Source organism: Halichoerus grypus, chromosome 13, assembly GCF_964656455.1.
Source record: "Halichoerus grypus chromosome 13, mHalGry1.hap1.1, whole genome shotgun sequence".
Taxonomy (NCBI): domain Eukaryota; kingdom Metazoa; phylum Chordata; class Mammalia; order Carnivora; family Phocidae; genus Halichoerus; species Halichoerus grypus.
Genome location: NC_135724.1, coordinates 95,290,025 through 95,315,378, shown reverse-complemented (window position 1 = coordinate 95,315,378; position 25,354 = coordinate 95,290,025). Strand labels below are relative to the sequence as shown.

At 45.3% G+C, this 25,354-nt stretch overlaps 1 protein-coding gene across 1 annotated transcript; it reads left to right on the top strand.

Moving 5' to 3' along the window:
- Positions 1–1,490: 1,490 nt before the first annotated feature.
- LOC118528898 (uncharacterized) lies at positions 1,491–10,824 on the top strand. Its single transcript, XM_036081564.2, has 4 exons — positions 1,491–1,783; positions 7,217–7,343; positions 7,616–7,708; positions 8,992–10,824. The coding sequence occupies exons 1-4, from the start codon at positions 1,607–1,609 to the stop codon at positions 10,053–10,055; spliced, it is 1,461 nt and encodes a 486-aa protein (XP_035937457.2). The 5' UTR covers positions 1,491–1,606; the 3' UTR covers positions 10,056–10,824.
- The last annotated feature ends 14,530 nt before the right edge of the window (positions 10,825–25,354 follow it).

The window sequence follows — 25,354 nt, the reverse complement described above, 5'->3', positions numbered from 1 at the left end:
AAGCATTACTCTCATTCCTATCATTAAAATTTATTAACATATCAAGCTCAGATTCACAAGAAGATGGGGAAGCAGATCTAGTGTATGTAAAGAGAGTGGGCATGTTAAAGGAGCATTTAAACCATGGACTTGCTACCCCTGTAGCCATCAGAATGGTAGTGTGTGTTTATCTCCAAACTGTGATGATCACAGGGCAGCCCGAGGCACATGAGCGAGTTATATATACTTACTCTATGGTGTATGTTTGCACAGAGCAGAATGTGTCACGTGATGACCCCTGAGCTCTGGGCCAGCAGTGCTACACGTACAAGGTCGGGGCAGACAGCTAATGAAAAGGGTCGGGCTGCGGGCCCTTTTGTGTCTGCACTGCTGGCCTGTTTCCACTGACTGGTGCACCTGGAGAGCAAGGGCGCCTAGGGGAGCGGCGCTCACACCTATTGCCCACGCTTCTCTCTGCTGTATTTGAAAAGAAAGCCTCTGTACCTCTATGTTTACTGAGTAAACTGTTCAACAAATTAGTATGTGCGAGTGTGATCATTGGTAACGGTGAACTCTAGCTTCCATTCAGCTGGGTATCCCAAACCAGATCTAAACTCTGGCCAGTTTCCAACACGTTTATCATCCACATACGCCTGAAACGTAAAGAGAAAAGCACTGGTAGATTCAGTTGTTGGCGGTGTTAATAGTCAATGCTCTGCCTGGCCCTTGGTTCACCCAGCTGGGGTCTGGGTCTGTGCAGAAGAGAAACGGCCTGCTTTCTTACAAACTAAACTGGAGACTCCCCTAATCCCTTGAAGCTTCAATGAGTAGATACGGACAGTGTACCTATACCGCGAGCACAACTTGTAAGAAAAGTGGAGGTGGGGCACGCTGTGTGAGGTGTACTCACATGCACCCCGCACCTTCTGTATCCGATAACCCCCTGGGAATCCCCACTAAACAGATGGGCAGTGTCTGGCCCTGCAGATTGGGGGGCCTGGACCCCCCCACCCTTGTCCGGTGCTCCGCCCGCAGGAGACGCAGTTGTCCTTGGATGCCTTTCCTGTCCTTTTGTTTTCTTTTTATGATTTTAAGTATCTCTACACCCAGCATGGGGCCTGAATCCACAACCCAGAGACAAGGGGGGCAGGCTCACCCACTGAGCTGGGCAGGTGCCCCACATTCCTGTCTTAATGCCCTCTGGCCCAGCACAGACCCCCTGCTTTGATTAACACGTGAGTATGGTGTTAAACTGCATGCTTTTGCCTTGTTGGGAGGTCTTCCGATGGTAGGAACTCCAGCATTCGTTACGCTGCGCGCACCCCAGGGCTCCTTCCCCGCACCCCGGACTCTCGAAAAGCCAACGGAGCTTACGGCGAGACCCGCCGCAGAGCCCTCTGGGAGACGTAGTTCTGGGGCGAGCGGCACTCTGGGAAATGTAGTTGTGCGCGCCCACTTCCGCGGTCGCCGGGAGCCTCTCGGCGCCGGGGCCCCAGCGGGAGGGCGTGGGGGCGGGGCTGGGGCGGCCTCGCTGTCCCCGCGGGCCCGTGGTGACCCCGGCGCGCGTTCCGCGGGTGGGGGCAGCGTTCGGGGCCAGTGCGGTCTGGGCGGTCCGTTGTGATCGGAAATGCGGAGGTCTTGGGGGCGGCCGAGGGGCGGAGGACTCCGGGGATCGGTGACTGGGCCTCCCGGGAGGGGCCGCCGGACGCAGCGCGCAGCGGCTCTTGCTGTTTGGCGCGTGGCCGCCGGAGCCGGCCAGCGGAGGACTGCTGAGGGGCCTGCGGGGATCGGTGGCTGGGGTCAGGTGAGGAGCCGGGGCCTGTCGGGCTGAGGGCTGGCGCAGCGCCGGGGACAGCGGGGTGGGTCTTCCGTGAGCGCCGCTGCGGTGAGTGGTCGTGCGCCTGTGAGGGCGGCGTCTGGGCGTCTGCGTCGGGGTGAGTGGCGGGGGCCCGCAGGCGGAGTTGGTCTGAAGGGGCCAGGAATGGGGACGTCGGAGGTCTGGACTTGGGGTGCCTGCAGTGGTCGGGGCAGCCGTGGAGGGCGGAGATCGGGTGCCTGGTGGGGTTAGTGGAGGGCAAGTGGAATGTGCTGGCTGGAGGCACCACGGAGTTGAGTGTCTGTGGGGTGACCGACTTGGGGCCTGCGAGAGCTCTGCGAGTGGGGGGACATTCCTGGAGGGGGATTTTTCTCATTAACTTGTTACCGAGCCTTGGGGATGAGTGGCTTGGAGGCCAGCGGGGTCTGGGAGGTGCTGCGCGTTGTCACGAACCGTAGGCTCCTGAGGGAGTGAGTGTAGGACGACCGTTTACATCGGTGACTGGGGAATCAGAGATCAGGATTAGGGTGCCTGGTGGGCGAGGAACTGGGGACCACTGGGGATGATAGAGGGACTGGGGAGGCCCGAGTGTCGATCGTTAGAGAGTCCCTGGGCGCCTGGCTGGCTCAGTCGGTAGAGCTGGGACTCTTGATCTCAGGGCCCTGCGTTCGAGCCCCACGTTTGGCATAGAGCTTGCTTTTAGAAGAGAGAATAGTGACTGGGGAACTACGGGGTGAATGATTTGGGAGCTTGGGGGGTGGAGGTCAGAGATTGGTTGACATTTGGCTGAAACTGGGGGTCCGTGGGGCTGACTGGGGACAGAGTAGGTTTAGACAACTGGGGAGACAGTCTGTGGGGAGAATCCGACTAGTCGTCAGGAAGCCTGTGGGCTAATAGGTGTGAGGGTGAGTGAGGGAGTTGTTGGTGTGGCAGGGCTGTGGGAGTTAGCGATGGGCCGGCTGTGTGAGTGACTAAATGCAGGTGAGCAAGCTGGGAGCGTGACTGGTGGGGTAGCTTGTGAGGGGCTGTGGGGTTGAGGGGAGGTCTTTGAGGCTAATGACTGCGTGGCCTTGGGGGTCAGTGACCGAAGACTAGGGATGCCAGGATATTGGGTATTGGTTGAGAGCTGAATGGGTGACCTATATGATATAATCACAGGTCTGTGGTTGTATTTGTGGGTCTGAAAGTGGGTTTACCATATAGCATAAACTGTACAGCGTAAAAATTTAAGAAGACTTTAGATCACATTTTTATAATATCAGCATGGTTTCTCCCACCCTATGAGAGACGTACCTTTGAAGTAGTGGGATTATTGATAATAATTGTTACTGATATGTATTTTCTATAATCACGTCATGTAGTAAGAAGAGCACTAACTAGCGTTTGCTAAATGTTTATGTGCCTGTCGTAGTTCTAAGGTATTTACATGTATTAACTAATTTAGAACTCTCAAAAACATTATGAGCTTAAAATGAACTACTTACTGTATTTTGAGGGGAAGCTCTGCTGAATTATTCATTTCATCAACTGCTGGATTCATTTTCCTCTTTTATTTATGCTTTTATTTAAAAATGCAATTGTTGTTCTTATTGTCTGTTGGCTGTATATTTTGCACACACACACACGGTCTCTCTTTCCCTTCCCCACTTTGAGAGAGAACGAGTGCTTGATGAAATGCTGCTATGAATGCTGTGGGGTTCCTTCTGCACACCCCATTATTTTGAGTCCTTGTTAGGTCTGTTTAGAGTCTATAGAAAACCCACTGAGCTTTTTTTTTTTTTAAAGAAAATTTTTTTTTATTTATTCATCTGAGACAGAGATACAGAGTGAGAGAGAGAGCATGAGCAGGGGGAGAGGGAGTGGGAGAGGGAGAAGCAGACTCCCCGCTGAGCAGGGAGCCCGATGTGGGGCTCAATTCCAGGACCTGGAGATCATGACCTGAGCCCAAGGCAGATGCTTAACAACTGAGCCACCCAGGCGCCCCCCACTGAGCTTTAAATGCAGGTGAGTTTCCAGCAAGAAAGGGATATTTGCATCAACTAAAGAGAATTTGTTAACTGATTCAACAGATTCCAGTTTCCATGAATTAATTGGCTTATTTGAGATAAAGAAGAAGTCTCAGGACCAAGGATCCTTGGTGAAGAGAATCCTGACCAGAGACCTTTGATTTGAGCATTAAGATAGAGTCCAGAAGATACGCAGAGTCCACAAGCACAGAGCAGAGCCTACAGTTACTGGGCATTTCCCAAGAATAGCAGAAAATGACCAAGTCCCAGGTGAGTAATTCTTTTATTTCCTCAATTGTAGTTCCATACAATTCACCCCTTTAAAGTGAACAATTTACTGTTTTTTGGTTTTGTTTTTTTTTAGTAAGTTTAGAGGCTTTTGCAACTGTCTAATTATTCAGCCACAATCTAAATTTAGAATATTTTCATCCTCCAGAGAGCACCTGGGTGGCTCAGTCGGTTAAGCGTCTGCCTTTGGCTCAGGTCATGATCCCGGGGTCCTGGGATCGAGTCCTGCGTCGGGCTCCCCGCTCAGCGGGGAGCCTGCTTCTCCCTCTCTGCTCCCCCTGCTTGTGTTCCCTCTCTCGCTGTCAAATAACTAAATAAAATCTTAAAAAATAAAAATAAAAAGAATATTTTCATCCTCCCAAAAGGAAACCCCGTCTCCTTAGCAGGTATTCCCTGTTTCTCCCCGCCCCAGCTCCAGGCCACCACAATATGCTTGCTGTTTCTCTGCATTTGCCCATTCTACCCATTTCGTATCAACAGGGTCACACACTACAGGGTCCTTTGTCACTGGCTTCTTTCATGCAGCCTGCTTTCAAGATGTGGCATCATGTAATACTGTATTGTCTTTTGTTGTGGAATAATATTCTGTCGTGTGACTATTAGCACATTTCGTTTATCAGTTCCTCATTTGCTAGACATTTCCACATTTTGGCTATTAGGATGATGCTACTACAAACATTTGTGTTTATGTTCTTTATTCTCTTGGTACATACCTAGGAATGGAATTGCTGGTTCCTGTGGTAACTATATTTAACATTTTGAAGAACTGATAAGCTTTTTTTTTTTTTTAAGATTTACTTATTTATTTTAGAGAGAGAGAGAGAGTGTGCGAGCGAGCAGAGGCAGAGGGAGGGAGAGAATCTGAAGCAGACTCTCCGTTGAGGACAGAGCCTGACATGGGGCTCGATCCCACAACTGTGAGATCATAACCTGAGCTGAAATCAAGAGTTGGGCGCTTACCGACTGAGCCACCTGGACGCCCCTCTGATAAACTTGTTTTAAAGTGGCTGCTTCATTTTACTGTCCCACCAGCCATGTGTAAGGGCCTCGACTTCTCCACTCCTCACCAACACTGTTATCATCTGATTGTGGCCGTTCCAGGGGGTGTGAAATGGTACCCTTGTGATTTTCATTTGCATTTCCCTCTGTACCCACATTGATGTGTCTGGCTATAAAATTTTTATTCACATTCTTTATTGCTTTCAGTTGGAAGGCTCTTGTGTGCCTCCAGCTTTGGGGAACTTTCTTGTTTTATTTCACTGATTATTTCCTCCCCTTTATTATCCATTCTCTCTAGCTCTGGAATACTTGATGGGTTTTTGGATCTATCCTCTGAGTTTAAAAACTTTTCTTTAATATGTTTGACTTCTTTTCTTTTCATCTTTATTCTTGCGGAGTTCATCAGTGTGGTAATTCACACTGCAAACGTCTTCTTTCAGGAGATACATTCTGGTGTCTGGCAAGTATATCGAGCTTTTTTTCCGTTCAGGTTTTTTTTTTTTTTTTTAAGATTTATTTATTTATTTGACAGAGAGAAACACAGCGAGAGAGGGAACACAAGCAGGGGGAGTGGGGGAGGGAGAAGCAGGGTCCCCACTGAGCAGGGAGCCCGATGCAGGGCTCGATCCCAGGACCCTGGGATCATGACCCGAGCCGAAGGCAGACGCTTAACGACTGAGCCACCCAGGCACCCCTCCATTAAAGTTTTAATAACAGCTCATTTAATGATTCCATCTAATGTTTCAATGTGATGGTTGAAGATAAGGGGCTGAGACTCAAGTGTTGTTTACATTAAGATATCTGTTTCAAAATCAAAAATACAATTTTTCTAAGGATGATAACCTTATATAGAATGTAAAATCCAGATCTTGTGTTTGGCTTGAAATCATTCTTTTGGGGGCACCTGGGTGGCTCAGTCAGTGAAGCATCCACCTTCAGCTCAGGTCATGATCTCAGGGTCCTGGGTTTGAGCCCCATGTTGGGCTCCCTGCTCAGCGGGGAATCTGCTTCTCCCTGTGCACCCCCATGCTCTCTCCTTCTCTTTCTTTCTCTCTCTCAAATAAATAAATAAAATCTTAAAAAAAAAAAAGAATGTTAAATAAATGTATCACTTGGGGATGACTTCACTTACAAATAGTAGCTCTAATAATAAGGCCCTTGAAGTTTCTCCTGCAGGACACCTGGAGTAGACAGTCCGGGGCTAGCACAGCTCTTGAGGGCTGCCATGAAAGGCTCCGGGTCTTTCCAGGGTTCTATTCTGCCATACTTCACAAGTTGGTTTTCTGTCTCGCACGTGTTGCCTAATGGCTCAGGGTGGTTACTGCAGCTTCAAGTACACGTCTGCTTTCAAAGCAGGGAGAGGGACGCCTGGCTGGCCCAGTTGGTGAAGTATCCAACTTTTAGTTTCGCTCAGGTCATGATCTCAGGGTCATGGGTCAGGCCCCACATCAGGATTCGCGCTCAGTGCAGAATCTGCTTAACGGTCTCTCTCGCTCTCCCTCTACTCCTCCCCCTGCTCGCTCTCTCAAAAACAAATAAATAAATCTTTTTAAAAATAATAAAAAATAGGGGCGCCTGGGTGGCTCAGTCGTTAAGCGTCTGCCTTCGGCTCAGGTCATGATCCCAGGGTCCTGGGATCGAGCCCCGCATCGGGCTCCCTGCTCCGCGGGAAGCCTGCTTCTCCCTCTCCCACTCCCCCTGCTTGTGTTCCCTCTCTCGCTGTGTCTCTCTCTGTCAAATAAATAGATAAATCTTTAAAAAATAATAATAATAAATAAAAGCAGGGAGAACAGTAGAGAGAGCAGAGGGTACTCTCAGTATCTCTCTCTTTTATCAAAGAAGCAGCAGCTTCCCCCAGATGGCCCTTGCACACTTCCTAGATCCCGCTGCCAGCCCACAATCACAGGACTAACTCTAGATGTAAGAGAGACAGAAGGACAAAGGGAACGGTTGTGATTTGTTACTGGGAACGGGGCGTATTTGCACCCCTCGTACAACTGAGGTTAGCAGACAGAAGGAGAAGAGCTATTCTGAAGACTGCTAGTGGCTCGTACCCCGGGGCCCTTACATCTTTCTTTCATTATCCAAAACCCGTTGGTTCAGAGTTACCAGGAGCGTGCTCTTTCAGGGATCATTGTCGTTTGAGGATGTGGCTGTGGACTTCACGCGGGAGGAGTGGCAGCTGCTGGACTCTGCTCAGAAGACTCTGTACAGAAATGTGATGTTGGAGAACTTGAGCAGCCTTGTGTCACTAGGTAAGGACACAACCTGTGTGGACTCGGCCCAGTCAGCTGTCTTTTCCTGTTCGTTTACTGAAAAATGGGACCTGTGAAGTGTGTAATGACTTAGGGCTTTAGTTTAAGAATTCAAAAATTCTTAGCCCTTCTTTGTCTTCAGAGTGTTTGTCCATGTGCATCCCAAATGAAAGGCCTCATTCACAGCCTCTGAAGCTAAGCATTTGTTTATTCTTTAGAAGCCTAAAGCCCAAGAAATTGGGCTCAAGTCCTGTGTGATTTTCCATACACAGGGTTTCAACTTATCAGACCAGATGTGATCTTCAGACTGGAGCAGGAGAAGCCACGGGTAATCAGTGAAGACATCCCCAGTCAGAGCTTTTCAGGTGAGTCACCTGGGAGGCGGGGGGATTGGAATGCCCTTTGCAGCGAACAGTGAAGACAGTGAAGGGTGGGCACCTTCACAATGTTGTTGAGAGAATTCTCAAAGTCACTAAACCTTTGGAAGTGACTCAGAACCATTGAGATGGGGACACCTGGGTGGCTCAGTCGTTAAGTATCTGCCTTCGGCTCAGGTCACGATCCCGGGGTCCTGGGATCGAGCCCCGCATTGGGCTCCCTGCTCCGCGGGAAGCCTGCTTCTCCCTCTCCCACTCCCCCTGCTTGTGTTGCCTCTCTCGCTGTCTCTCTCTCTCTCTGTCAAATAAATAAAAAATAAATCTTTAAAAAAAAAAGAACCATTGAGATAAGCTTCTCAGATACACAGATATCTATCACTAATCCATGTGAGGATAATCTGCCCTTCTTTGCTTTGATTTTATTTTATTTATTTATTTTTTTTAAAGATTTTATTTATTTATTTGAGACAGAGAGAATGAGAGAGAGCACATGAGAGGGGAGAGGGTCAGAGGGAGAAGCAGGCTCCTTGCTGAGCAGGGAGCCCGATGCGGGACTCGATCCAGGGACTCCAGGATCATGACCTGAGCCGAAGGCAGTCGCTTAACCAACTGAGCCACCCAGGCGCCCTTTGCTTTGATTTCAGAGTGAACTATGCTTCTCTGGTCTGTACTAAGGAGCTCAACCCCTCTTTCTCATGTCAGACCTTGTACATTCATTTTCCTCTCCACACCACAAACCTTATCCTGCTGATAGGTCCCTTTTCTTTTCTCTTGGACACAGGAGTCATTGTCATTTTTTCCCTCTCACTGTTCTAATTCCCACATATTTTCTTTCCCTTTTGACTGGTAAATGCCTCAGATTACTATTGTATACCCACAGTCATTTCCTCTATTCTCTCTTTGATTTCTTTTATGATAGTTTACTCTTTCTATTCCCATAACCAAAGGAATAACTTTGGTGTCGTCATTCCCTGCCTTCTAGTGCAATTTTTTATTGCCTTGTCTTAGAGTTGAGTGTGTGTACAAATGAAACCTTTTGCCTGGGACAGATTATTATATCATTGCTTCTAACAACCTATTTAGTCAATGTGGTTTTTTTTTCTTCTCCTTATCTATTATTGGTTTTCTACCTCAGTTTTCATGAACGCACTTTATTTAATTTTAATTCCCAAACATGTACTGGTGTGCGTGATTATTTCTACAGTTCTAGTTCATCTGGTTCACAGTTATTGAAGAATTCACAAAATGTGTTTTATTATTCTCTTTTCTAGAATACCGGAAAGTTGATGATTACAAAGCATGGCACCAAGAAATTCAAGACAGGCTTAAAAAATTGGAACAAGTCCGTGAAATGAATGCAAGTGGAAAAATATTTCAGTCTGGCATGAACCTTGCACCTTTAAAGCAAAAGCCCAGTAAGCGTGTCTCAAATGGAAAACATTTGAAATACTCGTTAGATTTATTTACTCAGACTGGAAACTGTGGAAGAAAGCAAGCTGGTAAGGTCAATGGATATGAGAAATCCTGTCTCCGTACTGAACATGAAAAAACTCATGTTGGATTAAAATACTATGAATGTAATGAATGTGGAAAAGTCATCAGCAAGAAGTCACGACTCATTGTCCATCAGAGAACACACACAGGAGAGAAACCATTCAAATGCAGTGGATGTGGCAAAGCCTTTTCCCAGAAGTCACACCTTGTTACACATCAGACAGTTCACACGGGAGAAAAACTTTATGGATGTGAGTGTGGGAAGGCTTTCTCTAGAAAGTCACACCTCATCACACATCAGAGAACTCACACGGGAGAGAAACCGTATGAATGCAGCGACTGTGGGAAAGTGTTCTCTCAGACATCACAGCTCATCATTCATCAGCGAAGTCACACGGGAGAGAAACCCTATGCGTGTGGTGAATGTGGGAAAGCCTTCAGTGGGAAATCACAACTTATTACTCATAAGAGAACCCATATAGATGAAAAGCCCAACAAATGCAGCGAATGTGGCAAAGCCTTCAGAGAGAAGTCAAGTCTCAATAAGCATCAGAGAATTCATTCAGGAGAGAAACCCTATGGATGCAGTGAGTGTGGGAAAGCCTTCAGTGGGAAGTCACTGCTCATTAGACATCAGAAAACTCATTCAGGAGAAAAGCCCTATGGATGCAATGAGTGTACAAAAGCCTTTATTTGGAAGTCACAGCTCATCATACACCAGCGGACTCACACAGGAGAGAAGCCCTATGGGTGTGGCGAATGTGGGAAAGCCTTCTCCCAGAAGTCACACCTCATCATACATCAGAGAACTCATAGAACAGAAACCCTAGAAACAGAGTGAATGTGAGAAACTTTGAAGAAAATAATCGCACTTCTCTCTACATCCTAAAACGCATTTATAGAAATTCTCTGAAGGCCGTGAGTATAGGAAAGTCATTGGCAGGAAGTTCTACTTCCTTAAACATCAGAATGCCAAACGGGAGAGTGGGCCTATGTGTGCAGTGAACGCGGCAAAGACTAGAGAAAAGCACTCAGCAAATAGTCTAGTCTCGTTGTAAATCAAATTATTCATATTGAGGACAAAAATAATGATTTAAAAGAATATAGAAAAACTTTGTCAATAGAAACGTTAAAAAAAATCAATTTCCAACTCTGGTATTCCATCTTTTAAAGAAAAGATTATTCAGTTTTAAATGATAAGCATATGAAACCTTAAAGATGCGTATCTGTATGTATATATATGTTAGTACTGATGACAGCCAAGTAAAAAGCCTGTTGCTTCAGAGGAATATAGGACTTATATTCCTGAGTATGCCTACATGTTATAAATTTATATATTTTCATAGCACATGTGAAATTAATCTGTGAACATGGTGTATGTCATGTTTATGACACGGCGTCTGTCAAGAGTGCTACACGATGGATACGTTTGTTCGTACCATAATGGTAGAAGATAAGCTGGACCAAATGATGTATTTATTATTTAACAAACACTCTAAGATATATTGCCAGATATTTTTGGCACATGTAAATGAGTTTGAGAGCTCTTACCTGCTCTGTCTTCAGTAATAGAAGCTGGACTTTTTCAATAAAGTCTTCTGCCTCCTCTGCGTCACCAGTTTATATACAGAACTGTTCATATTAGACATGCAAAGGCAAGAATACACATTAACATATAACTGAGTGAGCAACAGAAAAGCCCTGAATTGCATCGCTCATCATCTAAATATATGAGAAATGGGGTTCGTAAAAATAAAAGACCCACAAAGCATATCCTCCTATTATTTTTTCAGTGGGATTTCTGTATAGATTAGTTGTACATAGGTTGAATATAATAGAGCCAAGAAACTGTATTTTAGGTTAATATGTTAAGACATCATGTAATACTGTTCTCTGTGTCAATCTTTTAATGTTTTCCTAAAGTACTTTGCAAATAATTAGAAGAAACTCTATTTAAAAAAACAAAACATATAGTTCTGTAAGGTTACATGCAGAGACTTCTTGATAGGAGAATAAGAGTTTTGATAATTTGATTCAGACATCTTGTACAGATGAGGCTTTAGAAATCAAGTTACTTTATTGTTTGTAAAAGAAGTCTTTAATGTACAAGAAACCTTGCAATGCACAAGGTATTATTTTGCTTTTAAATATGCCAACTTTGTTTAATTTTTAAATAATGTGTCTTGAAAATGCCAAAACCCTTTCTTGAATGTTGGTGAAATTCAGAGGTTTGCATCACACCCAAATGTGTGATTTTCTTGTGTTGCCAACACAAGAAACTTGTCTTTGTTGAAACCATCTATTATGCATGTTACCTGTGCCTCCGTTTAGAATTTTTTAGTACTTCCTCTCCTTGATAATGTCTGACAATCTCAGAATTCTTTCCTGAATGGTTATAACATTCAGACTTACAGAAGAATGACTGTTTTCATCAGAGAAAGGGAGATTTGTGGACAGTAGTCTTTATATTGCATATCCAATGGCAAATGTTATTTGTGTACGGGGTTGTATCAAAATTAAAGTTAGGACCTAGGTTAGCAAAGTATTGCTTTGGGGGGATGACCTTGACCCCAGATTTCTTATGCAACCCATATGGGGAGGTCTTCATTATTCTGAAGTGTCCTGTGAGAGCTTGTCTGACTTACCAATCAGGGTCCAAGCTTGAGCACAACAGCTACTCTAAGTGAAGCTGAGCGAATTACAGTTGATTAAAGAGGCAGTAGGAGAGCTGAGAAGCCAGAGGGGGTGGTGAGGTGGAGCTGTAAGTATTCACATGCAGTTTCTGCTCCCCATCCTTGCACCCTTGACTGCCTCTGGGTCCGAGGGCTTCATCCTCAAGGGAAGAAGGCTCCTATCAAGCGTTACAACAGTTCCTTGATGCTGTTTTGAGCATGTGCCAGTGAATCAACCATCAGAGAAGGAGGTTACTATTACTACTGGGGTTTTAAATCCACAGAACTAAGGAATTGCTGGCACACATTTGGGGCCAGGTGGACGCTGTATGGAGCCTCTTAGTATTTCCATTATGATTGTGAGTTCCGGTGGGAGACTAAAGCACCCAAATAAGGATAGGACTACTAGAAATTCAGTCTTCAGTAATGAAGATTGGGTTTCCCCACAAGTAAAGAACCTTGACCCACCAATACCTTGCTAATGGCAGGCATAATACGAAACACGTGGCAGAAAAAAAGTTATTTTAAAAAATCAAAGTTTTGTGGTGAGTACAGAGGTGAATATACCTGCCATGTATATTTTTGTTGTGTTTCAACAAATTTTCCTTCCCTATTTTTTTTTTAAGATTTTATTTATTTATTTATTTGACAGTGAGAGAGGGAACACAAGCAGGGGGAGTAGGAGAGGGAGAAGCAGGCTCCCCGCTGAGCAGGGAGCCCGATGCGGGGCTCGATCCCAGGACCCTGGAATCATGACCTGAGCCGAAGGCGGACGCTTAACGACTGAGCCACCCAGGCGCCCCTCCTTCCCTATTTTTTGTTTTGAATTGGAACATTGGTGAGGATTGGTTTTATAATTTAGTTCATAGATCATGAGATCAAGAAAAGTCACATTGGGGGCGCCTGGGTGGCTCAGTCAGTTAAGCGTCTCCCTTCGACTCAGGTCATGATCTCAGGGTCCCGGGATGGAGTCCCGTGTCGGGCTCCCTGCTCAGCGGGGAGCCTGCTTCTGCCTCTCTCTCTCCCCCTTCCCGTTGCTCGAGGGCTCTCTCTCTTTCTCAAATAAATAAATAACTTAAAAGTCCAGAAGGATATAAAGTTTTGGGGAAATCTTACAAACAAACCTGACCTAATGGACATTATAAGCCTCTACACATAAAATCTGCAGAATGCACATTTTTTTTTCAAGTGTCCATAAAACTTTCACAAATACAGACCATGTGTGATGCCATAAATCAGGTCTCCATAGGTGAAAATCCTAGGATATGTTCTCAATAATAATAGGTATAAAAATAAGTCTGGAAAATGCTCAAATATTTGAAAATTAGGCTATATGCTTATAAATAACACAAAATGAATAAATCAAAGGGGAATAAGAAGGTAGTTTGGACTAAAGGATAAGAAAAAAACACAGTTCAAGAGAGGCAGCTGAAGCTGCGTGAAAGGGAAACATAGCTCTTCAATGCTTATATGAGGAAAAAAGGAAAGTCTGATATGAATGATTTAAGCCTCTACCTTACAGAACTTCAGAAAGAGCAAATTAAGCAAATTAAATCCAAAGTAGAAGGTAGGAAATAATAAAGATAAAAGTGGAAATCAATAAAATAGGAAACAAAAATAGAGAAAATTAACAAAAATATAATCAGTTCTTTGAAATTATAAACTGGATAAAGTTAGAGCGATCAAGAAAACAAACTCAAATTACTCGTGGCAGGGATGATAGAGTTTTCCTTACAGATCTTGTAGATATTAAAAGGTAAATGAGGGTGCCTGGGTGGCTCAGTTGGTTAAGCGTCTGCCTTCAGCTCAGGTCATGATCCCAGGGTCCTGGGATCGAGTCCTGCATCAGGCTCCCTGCTGGGTGGGGAATCTGCTTCTCCCTCTATCCCTCCCCGCACTCATGTCTCTCGCTCACTCGCTCACTCAAAAATCAATAAGATAAAATCTTAAAAAACAAAACAAAAAAAATAGTGTGAATTACTTAAAATTGGAAAACAAGGATTTAATATTGAAAAAATTCTTCGTAAATATGGGGTGTATAATACTTTTATTTTTGTGGAAATAAAAGGATATTAATATGTAACTTGAAAGCATCCATCCTTTTTCAAATGTTCACTAATTTATTTAATCAGAAAAAATTTAAATATTATAGACTAATATGGCCTATCATAACAGAATTTCCTGTAATTTCATGATGTGCTCAGAGCATTCAACAAAGAATAATCTCATTCAGGATGGTTGATTTCAAGAGGCTGTGAATGTCTTGTACTCCACTTTTTTCTAAATTCTCTCTACTTCTATGTGATTTGAGCGTGAACCCTTATAGTTACTTTAGTTTCTATACATGTACATGCAGTCTAGTGATTATAAAATACGACAATCAAATTAAAATGAAATTCACTGAGTAGCTCTGAAATATTTTCATGTGCTTATTTATAAACAGGACAACTGTCTAATCTCTGTTCCCAAAAGACACTGAGATTAAAACAATTACCAAACACGGTGAAGGATTTTACTCTATAAAATCTATAAATACGAGACTCTTTGCATCCTTATTGTGAGAACTGATTTCAAAAGCCTGAGATTATCTTCCCGATGGCTTTTAGGAGTCCGGGGCTACATTACAAGAACTAATTAATGCAAAAGTTTCATACTGACAAATCGTGTGGCTGCACCCCAGCCGACTGTAAGCCAGTGGTGGGTGATGGTCCAGTGAGACCAAAATGACCTGGAGAGGGTGATCGAGACACAGGCTTCCCGGGGAACCTGCACGCAGGGAGTCCAGGAGCGACCAACTGCTGCTAGGATCCACGTGCAGCAAGCTTTTATAGCAACTAACCTACAACTTTCTGGACCCTTCCCCTCCTCTTCCTTCCAAGGGAGATGCTCCAGAGCCCCTGATCTTGAACCCTGAACATCATGTTTTTCTACATATCCTGCCTGATGGAATTATAGAGGGAGGTTGGGATCTCTGCATTCTCAAGATAGTGATTAACGGGCATTCAGGGTATGCTCGCACAAACAGCTATCCAGCACATACCATATACAAACCACTTCGCATATCCTTGCTGTGTACGTAAGAATACAACTAACGTGGCTGTACGCTACCGTGGAACAATCCACAAATCATCTTTTGTAACTTGTACATCCAACAAGTAATAAATGTATCATTCCCATATAATTTTAATTATTGGTAGTATTCATGATGAAATGCTTTACTTCTTTACACATAATTATCTACTTATAATTATTTTCTTTATGTATAAAATAGAACACTTATTTACATATGTGGGTTTTTTTTAAGATGTTATTTATTTATTTGAGAGAGAGAGCATGAGAGGGGGGAAGAGTCAGAGGGAGAAGCAGACTCCCTGCTGAGCAGGGAGCCCGATGCGGGACTCGATCCCGGGACTCCAGGATCATGACCTGAGCTGAAGGCAGTCACTTAACCAACTGACCCACCCGGGCGCCCTACCTATGTGGTTTTTTTTTAAGATTTATTTAGATCTCACGACCCTGAGATTGACGTTCATGCACCAGAGAGCTCCCTATGACGCATCTGAGAACATCCAGTATAAGGGGAAACATAAAAAATAGAAATTCAAGTGGTGCCTGGGTGGCTGAATACATATTGACAGTGTAGGAAGAATTGAAATCAAGAGTGGGAAGCTCAACAAACCGAGCCACCCAGGTGCCCCCGATTTTCAAGCTTTAAATGGTGTGTTACATTCCAATGTACACTTTTCCTTCACATAGTTGTGCAGTGTTAACTGTTTGGGAAAACTTTCCCAAACTAAGTGTGCATGCATTTACCCAGTTAGAACATTTATGACCTTCCCCTTAATTCTTACCACAAAAATAGCACGAAGAAATTCTACTATGCAGTTGATAAACTGGTGACTGTATAATAGTTCTATAAAGTTGGTTAATGAATTGGTCAGGAGCAGTAAAATGCTGTAAAATGTGTCCAGGTCATTGAGTCGGCCGCATTCTTCCTTGTGGGGTCCACTCGGAAACAACGATGGAGGTGCAGTGACTCATCTAACTTGTATGGGCCACAGGTTTGCCTACATGTGGGGGCTCTGGCAAAGAGGAGGTTTCATCCATGTTGTGTGACTGAGCTCAGCATTACGAGTTGTGGGAAGACAGGCCCTGAGTTAGAATTTAAAACATAAATGATTTTTTTCTCTCTATGGGGCAGGGCATGAGAACACACACACATTTTCCCTTGAAACAGCAATGTAAGTCAACAGAAAGTAAGAAATACATTTATGTTTTTATTCCATTTGCCCGGTTCTACAATTTGAGTTGTAATAGGATTATTCTAAAATCGGCTTAGGATGTAATAATAATTTATATTAAAATCATCTTAAGATTTATATTTATAATAAATTGTATAGATTTTATATATGATAAATTATATATTAAAATATACATTAAAATTTAAAATTTAACAATCATATGAATTAGTGCTATTAAATCTGCTTATTAAAATTTAAAACAATATTATATCCAAAGTTGATTTTACCAGTTTAGTGCCAGAGGGATTGTCCACGAGGATTTAATAATCACTAGTGCCTTCTTCTTGTTCTTCATCTTCTGAGGTCAAGTTACAGAGGTAGACAGGGGAACACCTGGGAAGTAGAAGGCTATGACCTCCTGAGGGAGAAAAATGCCCTCAGTTCCAAATGTTCTGAAGAAGCGGAGTGGCTTTCTTAAGACACACCATAAGCCTGTGAGGGGAGCACCAGCCCAGGGTGCTCAGGTGAGCATGACTCCCTGGTCAGCCTGGGACGCAGGTGTGCGCGCACACACACCCGCCCTATCCTCCTGATACAACGTGCACAGTGGCCGGTTACTGGTACATCAGACATGGTTTGCACACTTACTCTCAGAGTAAGAGTCAAAGTCACTTTGTTCTGAATTAAACTGCTTTTTCTGTGCCGTGAACATTTTGTACAAAATGATTTTTGTGTTAGTATCTTTATTTTTTTTTTAGATTTTATGTATTTATTTGATAGAGCGAGACAGCACGAACAGGGGGAGCGGCAGAGGGAGAGGGAGAAGCAGGCTCCCCGCCGAGCAGGGATCCCGATGCGGGGCTCGATCCCAGGACCCTGGGATCATGACCTGAGCCGAAGGCAGACGCTCAACCATCTGAGCCACCCAGGCACCACTTGAATTTCTATTTTTTATGTTTCCCCTTATACTGGATGTTCTCAGATGCGTCATAGGGAGCTCTCTGGTGCATGAACGTCAGCCTGCCAGCCTTTCCTGCCCGTGGCCTCTCCGAGTTGGCATCTGGCCGTGAGAGAGGCTTGGCCTGTCCCAGCCCTGAGCCCCTTGGGGCCAACGTGTAAGCAGGACATCTGTTCCTGATGGAGGGGAGGGTCAGGGCCGGAAATCAGGAGACAGTCAGGGGGCCCTACGGGGAATGGCCAGAGCTCCCCGGTCGCCGGTACGCTGCCCTCCCTCTGCGGAAGGTCCCTCAGGCCACCAGCCCAGGCTGCCCTGCCCTCCCCCAGGTAGGCTCCCTGTGGCTCTATGATTTTCGGACAGGTCTTTCCTCCCTTCCGCTGCTCCCAGTACCAGACTTAAAAACAGATACCACGATGATTTCAGCAGATGGGCTGAGCAGGGAGCCTGCTCGATCCCAGGACCCGGGATCATGACCTGAGCCGGAGGCTGCCGCTTCACCGACTGAGCCACCCAGGGGCCCCGCCAAAAATTTTTAAAAGATTTTATTTATTTGAGTGAGGGAGGGGCAGAGGGAAAATGAGAGCAATCCCAGACAGGCTCCAGGCCCCGGGTGGAGCCCCAAACAGGGCTCGTTCTCTCCACCTTGAGATCACGACCTGAGCCAAATCAAGAGTCGGTGGCTTAACCGACTGAGCCACCCAGGCGCCCCAGCAAGGCAAATTTTACAAAAATCTGGTTTACAGAAAACACTTTTTACCCCTTATAACCGCTCAGCTAGCGCCTCCTGGGTTGCACCGGCTCTTACTCAGAGATCGGTTTTTGCTTAGTAACAGGCCGCTCTTGTTTCCCATTGGCCAGGGCGCCCACGCCCGCTGGCGCAAGCGGCTATTGGCTGAGATTGTGTCTGTTGGCCAATTCCCCGCCTCTGCGTTGCTACGAGACAGCACCCTGCCTAGCAACGGGCGGCTCCTAATTGCCATTGGCGGCGGTGCGGTGGGGAGTTAGGAGCGCCTGTTCCGGCTCCTTGACCACCGCGGAGTCCGGAGGGGCTCCTGCGGGCCAGGCCCGGCCGCCGGTGCAGAAGGCGGAGGGCGCCCTGGGGGAGTGCTGGGTGCCGCAGGCTCGGCGGGCCCTGCGGAGCTGCAGGGAGACTCGTCCTCGGCCGAGCTTTGGTGGGGGCTCCAGCAGTCGGGACCCTAAGTGGGGCCGGGGGCGCGGCCGGGACGCATCCGCGAGCTGTGAGCCCGCGGGGGCGCGTAGGGCTGGCCCCGGACCGGCTCTTCCCGCCGCGGGGTCTCAGGGCTGTCCTCCCCTGCACCTGAGTCTCACCCCGGCCCCCGCGCCGACGGCGGGCGCGCCCCCCGTCCCTGCGCCGAGTGCTCTCGCTGTCCCGCCTCGGAGACGAATCCCTGCTGCAGCCAACGCCATTGCTAGCCAGCCGCTCCTTCCTCTGCTCCGTCTGGTACTCGCGTCTGTGTTGTTGCCTTTGTCTTCCGTTATTGTGTCATCTGTGCCCCGCTTTTCTCCCTCCGTTTGTAATTTACACGTAGGAACGTATGCCGCCGAGTTTAAAATATATAAGGTCTAATTTACATTTTTTAAATTTATTTTTACTCTCACCTACAATTTTAAGAATACAGTATCTCTCCATGGCAGCAGATTTAGCACATTTTTATTTCTAGAGGGCATTTGACACAATTGTATATTTTTTTAATATGGCAGTTGATTAATGTACTTATTTCTAAATTTTTCTGTGGGTATTTCATCCCTAATTTTTTTTTCTTTTTTTAAGACTTTATTTGACAGAGAGAGACACAGCAAGAGAGGGAACACGAGCAGGGGGAGTGGGAGAGGGAGAAGCAGGCTTCCCGCTGAGCAAGGAGCCCGATGTGGGGCTCGATGTGGGGCTCGATCCCAGGACCCTGGGATCATGACCTGAGCCGAAGGCAGACGCTTAACGACTGAGCCACCCAGGCGCCTCTGGTTTCCACTGCTTTGTATCCCCCTGACGTGTATTCATGGCTTTGCCTCTCCTCTATGATCATAGGCTCTGTAGGGAAAGACCTAACCCTTGTCCAATGTCCTGCCCTCCGGAGTAGTTCCTTATGGAACAGCGGTGCTTGTTTACATGGTTCTGAGAATCACTTATGTAAGATATCTTTTGTGGAAGCCATATGCGACTTGTTTTTTCAAATCAAATGAATGAATTCTTTGGCAATGATGATGCACAGAGGTAAAATCAAACATTGGGTGTTGGGACATACATATAAGGTCTGGTGTTGATGGCTTGTGATTCTGTAAAATTATTTGGAGGTGTGAAGCCACCTGAGTATAAAGGTGGAGTTGTCTGTGATAAATGTCTTTCCTCTCTGTATCCCCAATTTCTTTCCCTCTTCTAGATTCTTTCAGTAAATTTTCCCTCAGAAGGAAAAGTATATTTTCTCTCGGTCACCTCTCTCATTTTGCAAGCCTTAACCTTGACTGAATTTTAAATTCTCCCTTCCAAGCCTTCAAAATAATTACTGCTTCTGTGTCTTAGTTTTCATTCTGCAGTATTTTTTGTTGGACTGTCACTCATTGCCAAAGGACAGTTTCATTGGCCCTGTCCAATGTCATCTAGATAGTAGATCACTACTGACAACAGCATCCAACAGTTGCCCGGTGTGCAGGAATGACCAGTCACTGTTGAGCATTTGACCCGTATCTCTTTATGATTGCTCCAAGAGCTACTGCTTCCTTTCAGACACTGGCTACTCAGAGATAGTGTATATTTCCCACTCAGGTTGGATGCATTTCTAGATGTTTTCCAATGGATTTAGGCCAGTCTATAAATTTACTAATGAGGGATGCCTGGGTGGCTCAGCGGTGAAGCATCTGCCTTCAGCTCAGGTCATGATCACAGGGTCATGGTTTCTGCCTGCCACTCCCCCTGCTTGTGCTGTCAAAAAAATAAAATCATAAAAAAAAAGATTTATTTATTTGAGAGAGAAAGAGAGAGTGCACTAGCGAGCTCAGCTAAGGGAAGAGGGGGAGGGATAGAGTACTAAGCAGACTCTGAACTAAGCGAGCAGCCTGATGCAGGGCTCCCTCTCAGGACCTTGAGATCAGGACCTGAGCTGAAACCAAAAATCAGACGCTCAACATTCTGTGCCACCTAGGTGTCCCATCTTACAGATTTTTAGATATGTGGAATCATACACTAGATTTCTTTTTCTTTTTCTGGGGTCTCATTGTAGTAATTTTGGGATTTATCCATGATGTTGTATTGTTTGTTCCTTTTTATTGCTGAGTTGTATTCTGTTTGTTAGTCCATTACCTTGGAAACAGACATGGAAAATAAGTGTGGTTTTGGGCACCTTCAATTAGGTAACACTGCCAGCCAACCACAACCATAACCAACCACAACCACAACCACAACCACAACCATAAAGCTGCTGACCTCCGGTCCTTCTTGAAGCAGTAAGATCCACTGGAGATTTGTCAAAGGGGCATGGTTCTCTCTTGGTGGCTAAGTTAAGATTCCTATGGATGATGCTTTGTTTTGGCTATATTGAACATTTGATACCTCTCATTATTTCAAATATTACTCTTTCAGCTAGTTGACATTCTGCCTGACCTATTTTTATGGACTTTCATGGAAGCCTGTCACCATAGCTGCCAACCTGGAAATGATTTCACTTGTCACTTTCTTAAGTTATTCCAGATATGAGCATACTAAATTAACTTGTAAGCATGCTGTGAGTCATAAAGAAGCTGGAATTTTTATAGTCATGTTTCCTCTTAGATTACTAACATGAATACAAATTAGTTCTTGAAACTGAAACTAACCATGTAAAATAATCTAGTTTCATCTTTTTATTTATTTATTTATTTTAAAAGATTTATTTATTTATTTGAGAGAGTGAGCAGGGGGAGGGGCAGAGGGAGAGAATCTTCAAGCTGACTTCCCCCCGATCATGGAGCCCAAGGTGGAGCTCCATCCCACCACCCATGAGACATGACCCAAGCCAAAACCAAGAGTACGCAGCCCAACGCACTGAGTCACCCAGGCACCTCTAGTTTCATCTTTTTAGGCAAAGAACTCTGCACAAAACAACTGTATAATCTCAATAAGAAACATCAATTTTTTTTAAAGATTATTTATTTGAGACAGAGAGAGTGAGCATGGAGGGGGAGAGGCAGAGGGAGAGGGAGAAGCATACTCCCCGCTGAGCAGGTAGCCTGATGCGGGACTTGATCCCAGGACCTGGAGATCATGACCTGAGCCGAAGTCAGACTTTTAACCGACTGAGCCACCTAGGTGTCCCAAAATATCAATTTAAGAATATTTTTTCTAGGGGTACCTGAGTGGCTCAGTGGGTTAAGCGTCTGCCTTTGGCTCAGGTCATGATCCTGGGGTTCTGGGATCGAGTCCCATGTCCCACTCCCTGCTGAGCTGGGAGCCTGCTTCTCCCTCTCCCTCTGCAGCTCCCCCTGCTTGTGCTCTCTCTCCCCTGTCAAATAAATAAATAAAATCTTAAAAATATTTTTTCTTTTTTTCTTTAGAAGGAGGGGAGTAGGGAGAGACAGAGGGGTAGGGAGAGAGAGAATCTTAAGTAGGCTCCATGCCCAGCACAAAGCCTATCTTGGAGCCTGATTTCACAACCCTGAGATCATGACCCAAGCCGAAATCAAGAGTTGGCTGCCTAACCCACTTAGCCACACAGGTGCCCCTAAAAACAATTTCTAACAAAAGCCAAATATTAAGTACTTGGCAGGTGCTTTTCTTTTTTTTTTTTTTTTAAAGATTTTATTTATTTATTTGAGAGAGAGAATGAGATAGAGAGCATGAGAGGGGGGAGGGTCAGAGAGAGAAGCAGACTCCCTGCTGAGCAGGGAGCCCGTCGTGGGACTCCATCCCAGGACTCCAGGATCATGACCTGAGCCAAAGGCAGTCGCTTAACCAACTGAGCCACCCAGGCGCCCGGCAGGTGCTTTTCTAAAAGTCCTGAAGACTTAACCCAGCATGCATTCATCACCTCATAGGAGAATCTTGATGGAACAGCGTTTATCACGCTGACAATTTGGCAACATCCTAAATGCCACACAGTAAGGGAATTTCTTTTTTAAACAATGCATCTTTATTTTTTAAAAGATTTTATTTATTTGGGGCGCCTGGGTGGCTCAGTCGTTAAGCGTCTGCCTTCGGCTCAGGTCATGATCCCAGGGTCCTAGGATCGAGCCCCGCATCGGGCTCCCTGCTCGGCGGGAAGCATGACTCTCCCTCTCTCACTCCCTCTGCTTGTGTTCCCTCTCTTGCTGTGTCTCTCTCTGTCACATAAATAGCATGGGGCTCGATCCCAAGACCCTGGGACCGTGACCTGAGCCGAAGGCAGACGCTTAACGACTGAGCCACCCAGGTGCCCCAACTTTTTTTTTAAGATTTTATTTTATTTTTTTAAAGATTTATTTATTTATTTATTTATTTATTTGACAGAGAAAGAGAGAGAGAGATAGTGAGAGCAGGAACACAGGCAGGGGGAGTGGGAGAGGGAGAAGCAGGCCTCCCGGCAAGCAGGGATCCCAATGCGGGGCTCGATCCTAGGAACCCGGGATCATGACCCGAGCTGAAGGCAGACACTCAACGACTGAGCCACCCAGGCACCCCAAGATTTTATTTTTAAGTAATCTCTACACCCAATGTGGGGCTGAACTCAACCATTTCAGCCAGCCAGGCACATCCAGTAAGGGAATCATTAAATTATTGTACATTCTTCCATTGGAATGTTAGGTAGCTCCTAGGATGTATGTTTCATAGACATTTCAGAACATGGAAAAGGCTCATGATCTAATGTTAAGTGGAAAAAAGCAAAAAACAGGAGTTTCTCAAGTGTCCTTGAAACTAGGGGCAGAGATTGTTGCATAGGTGAGGTAATTTTTCATTTTTTTCCATAATTCATTAGTTTCTAAAATTTTCTAATTTCAAAGGAGTATTTGAACTCATAAAATGTTTTTCTTTGAAAATGAAGTTTACATATGTCCTAAAACAGTAGCAAATTTTAACTCCACTGAGTGCTTTTTTCTGTGTAACATTTACCTGTCTGCATTGCTTTGATTGCACTTTTTCTTAAAAACTCTGACATAGATATTAACAAGTCTATTCCTCTAGCCATATTAAAGGATCTGTCTTTGACCCATGGGGTAAGTAAAATATCATTTTACACACCAAACATTTGTGGCATTTATTTTATAATATGTCAAGAAGGAACCTGAAGTCCTTGTTAGATCAACATTAGGGCACCTTTGAGATTCAGAACTCACTCTCATGCAGTGAAATGACTTCTGTCTCCAGGGAAAAGGGTCTTCTGTTCCCATGGTTTTGCACACACTCATTCTCCCCTCATGGTGATTCCTTCAGATGAAGGGTTAGCACAGAGCCCAAAAGCAAATGGCGGGGGGGGGGGGGGGGGGGGTAGGCGGAAGCAGAGGAGAGAAGGGGAAGCATTTCTCATTTCCCATCTTTTTATTTCAAAAATCAGCCCTGGCTCTGATTTTCACGGGTTCTTTGGCTTTTCAATGGCAGCACTTTGCTTTTGGAACCTGTTCATACTCTCAGTCACCAGCCCATCGCTCCACCCCAGTGGCCCTGCTTTTTGGGTTGCATGCCATGGGGTAGAGGAAGCTTGCTGTCTCATGACCAAGTCTGCAAGGTTTGAGGAATATCCATGATTTTCCAGGTTGGACTTTTCTGAATGCATTTTCCTGAAATACTATAAGAGGTATTTTCAAACTGCAATTACATTACATTATTATGACAAGTTTTTTAGTTTGGCCTCAACATTATAGCAGTTGAAAGTTGAAATATGTTCTAGGTGACAAGAAACTTTTACTTTACGTGGTGTTTAAATAAGGTCCTGCCTGGATGACGTTATGCTGTCGTGAGGGATGTCTTCTGAGGATCAGTGGGGTTTTAGAAGAACATTTTGCCCTCTCCAGATATTAGCTGACATGTCCGTTGTTGCTCCTGGTTCTGCGCAGCCGACCACCCGCTGTCTTTCATTTGGAAAGGCCCCACCCATTTGTGGACAGGTTCTGATACCACTAATTTTTATTTTTGAATGCTGGATCCCTTTTTTACATACTTGTATATATTTGGTGAAGCAAAGAAATAGGGTAAATAAGTCAGTAAGACTTTCTCTGATGATGCAACTGAAGTTAAGATGAAAACCCCCTTAATTTTCCTGGATTACATTCTCAAAACAGAAGTACAAGTAATGATTAATCATTATTGACCTCAATATGTTTTGTGCAGAATAACATTACATCATTTGAAGGAATTTAGTAAGTCCTGGTGACATACCCAAAGTAGATGTGTTCTATTGGAATTAGAGAGAGATCAGAGTGTCAAGAAGTGACTTGGTAAGAGTTTCCCTGCTCAGGGGAGTGGCCAGTTCTTCGTGGAAAGCTGAGATGCTGCTGGGGCTAGAACACCTGTGTTCTTGAACAAAAAGGCCTGCTTAGCCAGGCATATACTGTCTCCAACACCCAAAGAGTCCAATAAGGTGCTATGTTTTGCTGTTTTTCCATCTAAACAAAAAAATTTTTTTTGAGATTTTATTTTTAAAGATTTTATTTATTTATTTATTTGACAGAGAGAGCAAGAGCAGGAACACAAGCAGGGGGAGTGGGAAAGGGAGTAGCAGGCTCCCCCACGAGCAGGTAAGCCGATGGGGGGCTTGATCCCAGGACCCTGGACCCTGGACCCTGGGGTCATGACCTGAGCCGAAGGCAGACGCTTAACGACTGAGCCACCCAGGCGCCCTGAGATTTTATTTATTAGAGAGAGAGCACAAGTTGGGGAGGAGAGGCAGAGCGAGAAGCAGGCTCCCCGCTGAGCAGGGAGCCCCATACTAACTGGATCCCAGCACTCCTGGATCATGACCTGAACCAAAGGCAGACGCTTAACCGACTGAGCCACCCAGGCACCCCTAAACCAAATTTCTTATGCGGAATTTTTAATTCTGGCCTTTCCTATGTTTGGAATCTGAGACAGCAGGAGAAAGGCGCTGTGCTAAGGCTAAGTGGACGGGTGCCTTTGGCCTGACCTCCTCATCTGTCCCCGCGGTCCTGACACCCGTCACCCAAAAAGCCTGGGACTCTGCCTTGGGCTCGGCTGCATCCCAGCTCCGGACGGCCTGCCTGTGTAGACTGACGTGGAGAGGCCCTGGTTCCGAGAGCAAGTCCAGAGACCTCAGCGCTCCACAAAACAGGGGTGAACAACCTCAGAAGG

What these genes read in the sequence shown, in the direction of transcription:
- LOC118528898 (XM_036081564.2), top strand. Translation starts at nt 1,607, where the DNA reads ATGCGGAGGTCTTGGGGGCGGCCGAGGGGCGGAGGACTCCGGGGATCG. An exon ending in GGATCGGTGGCTGGGGTCAG is followed by an intron (nt 1,784 to 7,216) that starts GTGAGGAGCCGG and finishes GTGCTCTTTCAG; the next exon opens with GGATCATTGTCGTTTGAGGA. An exon ending in CCCCAGTCAGAGCTTTTCAG is followed by an intron (nt 7,709 to 8,991) that starts GTGAGTCACCTG and finishes TCTCTTTTCTAG; the next exon opens with AATACCGGAAAGTTGATGAT.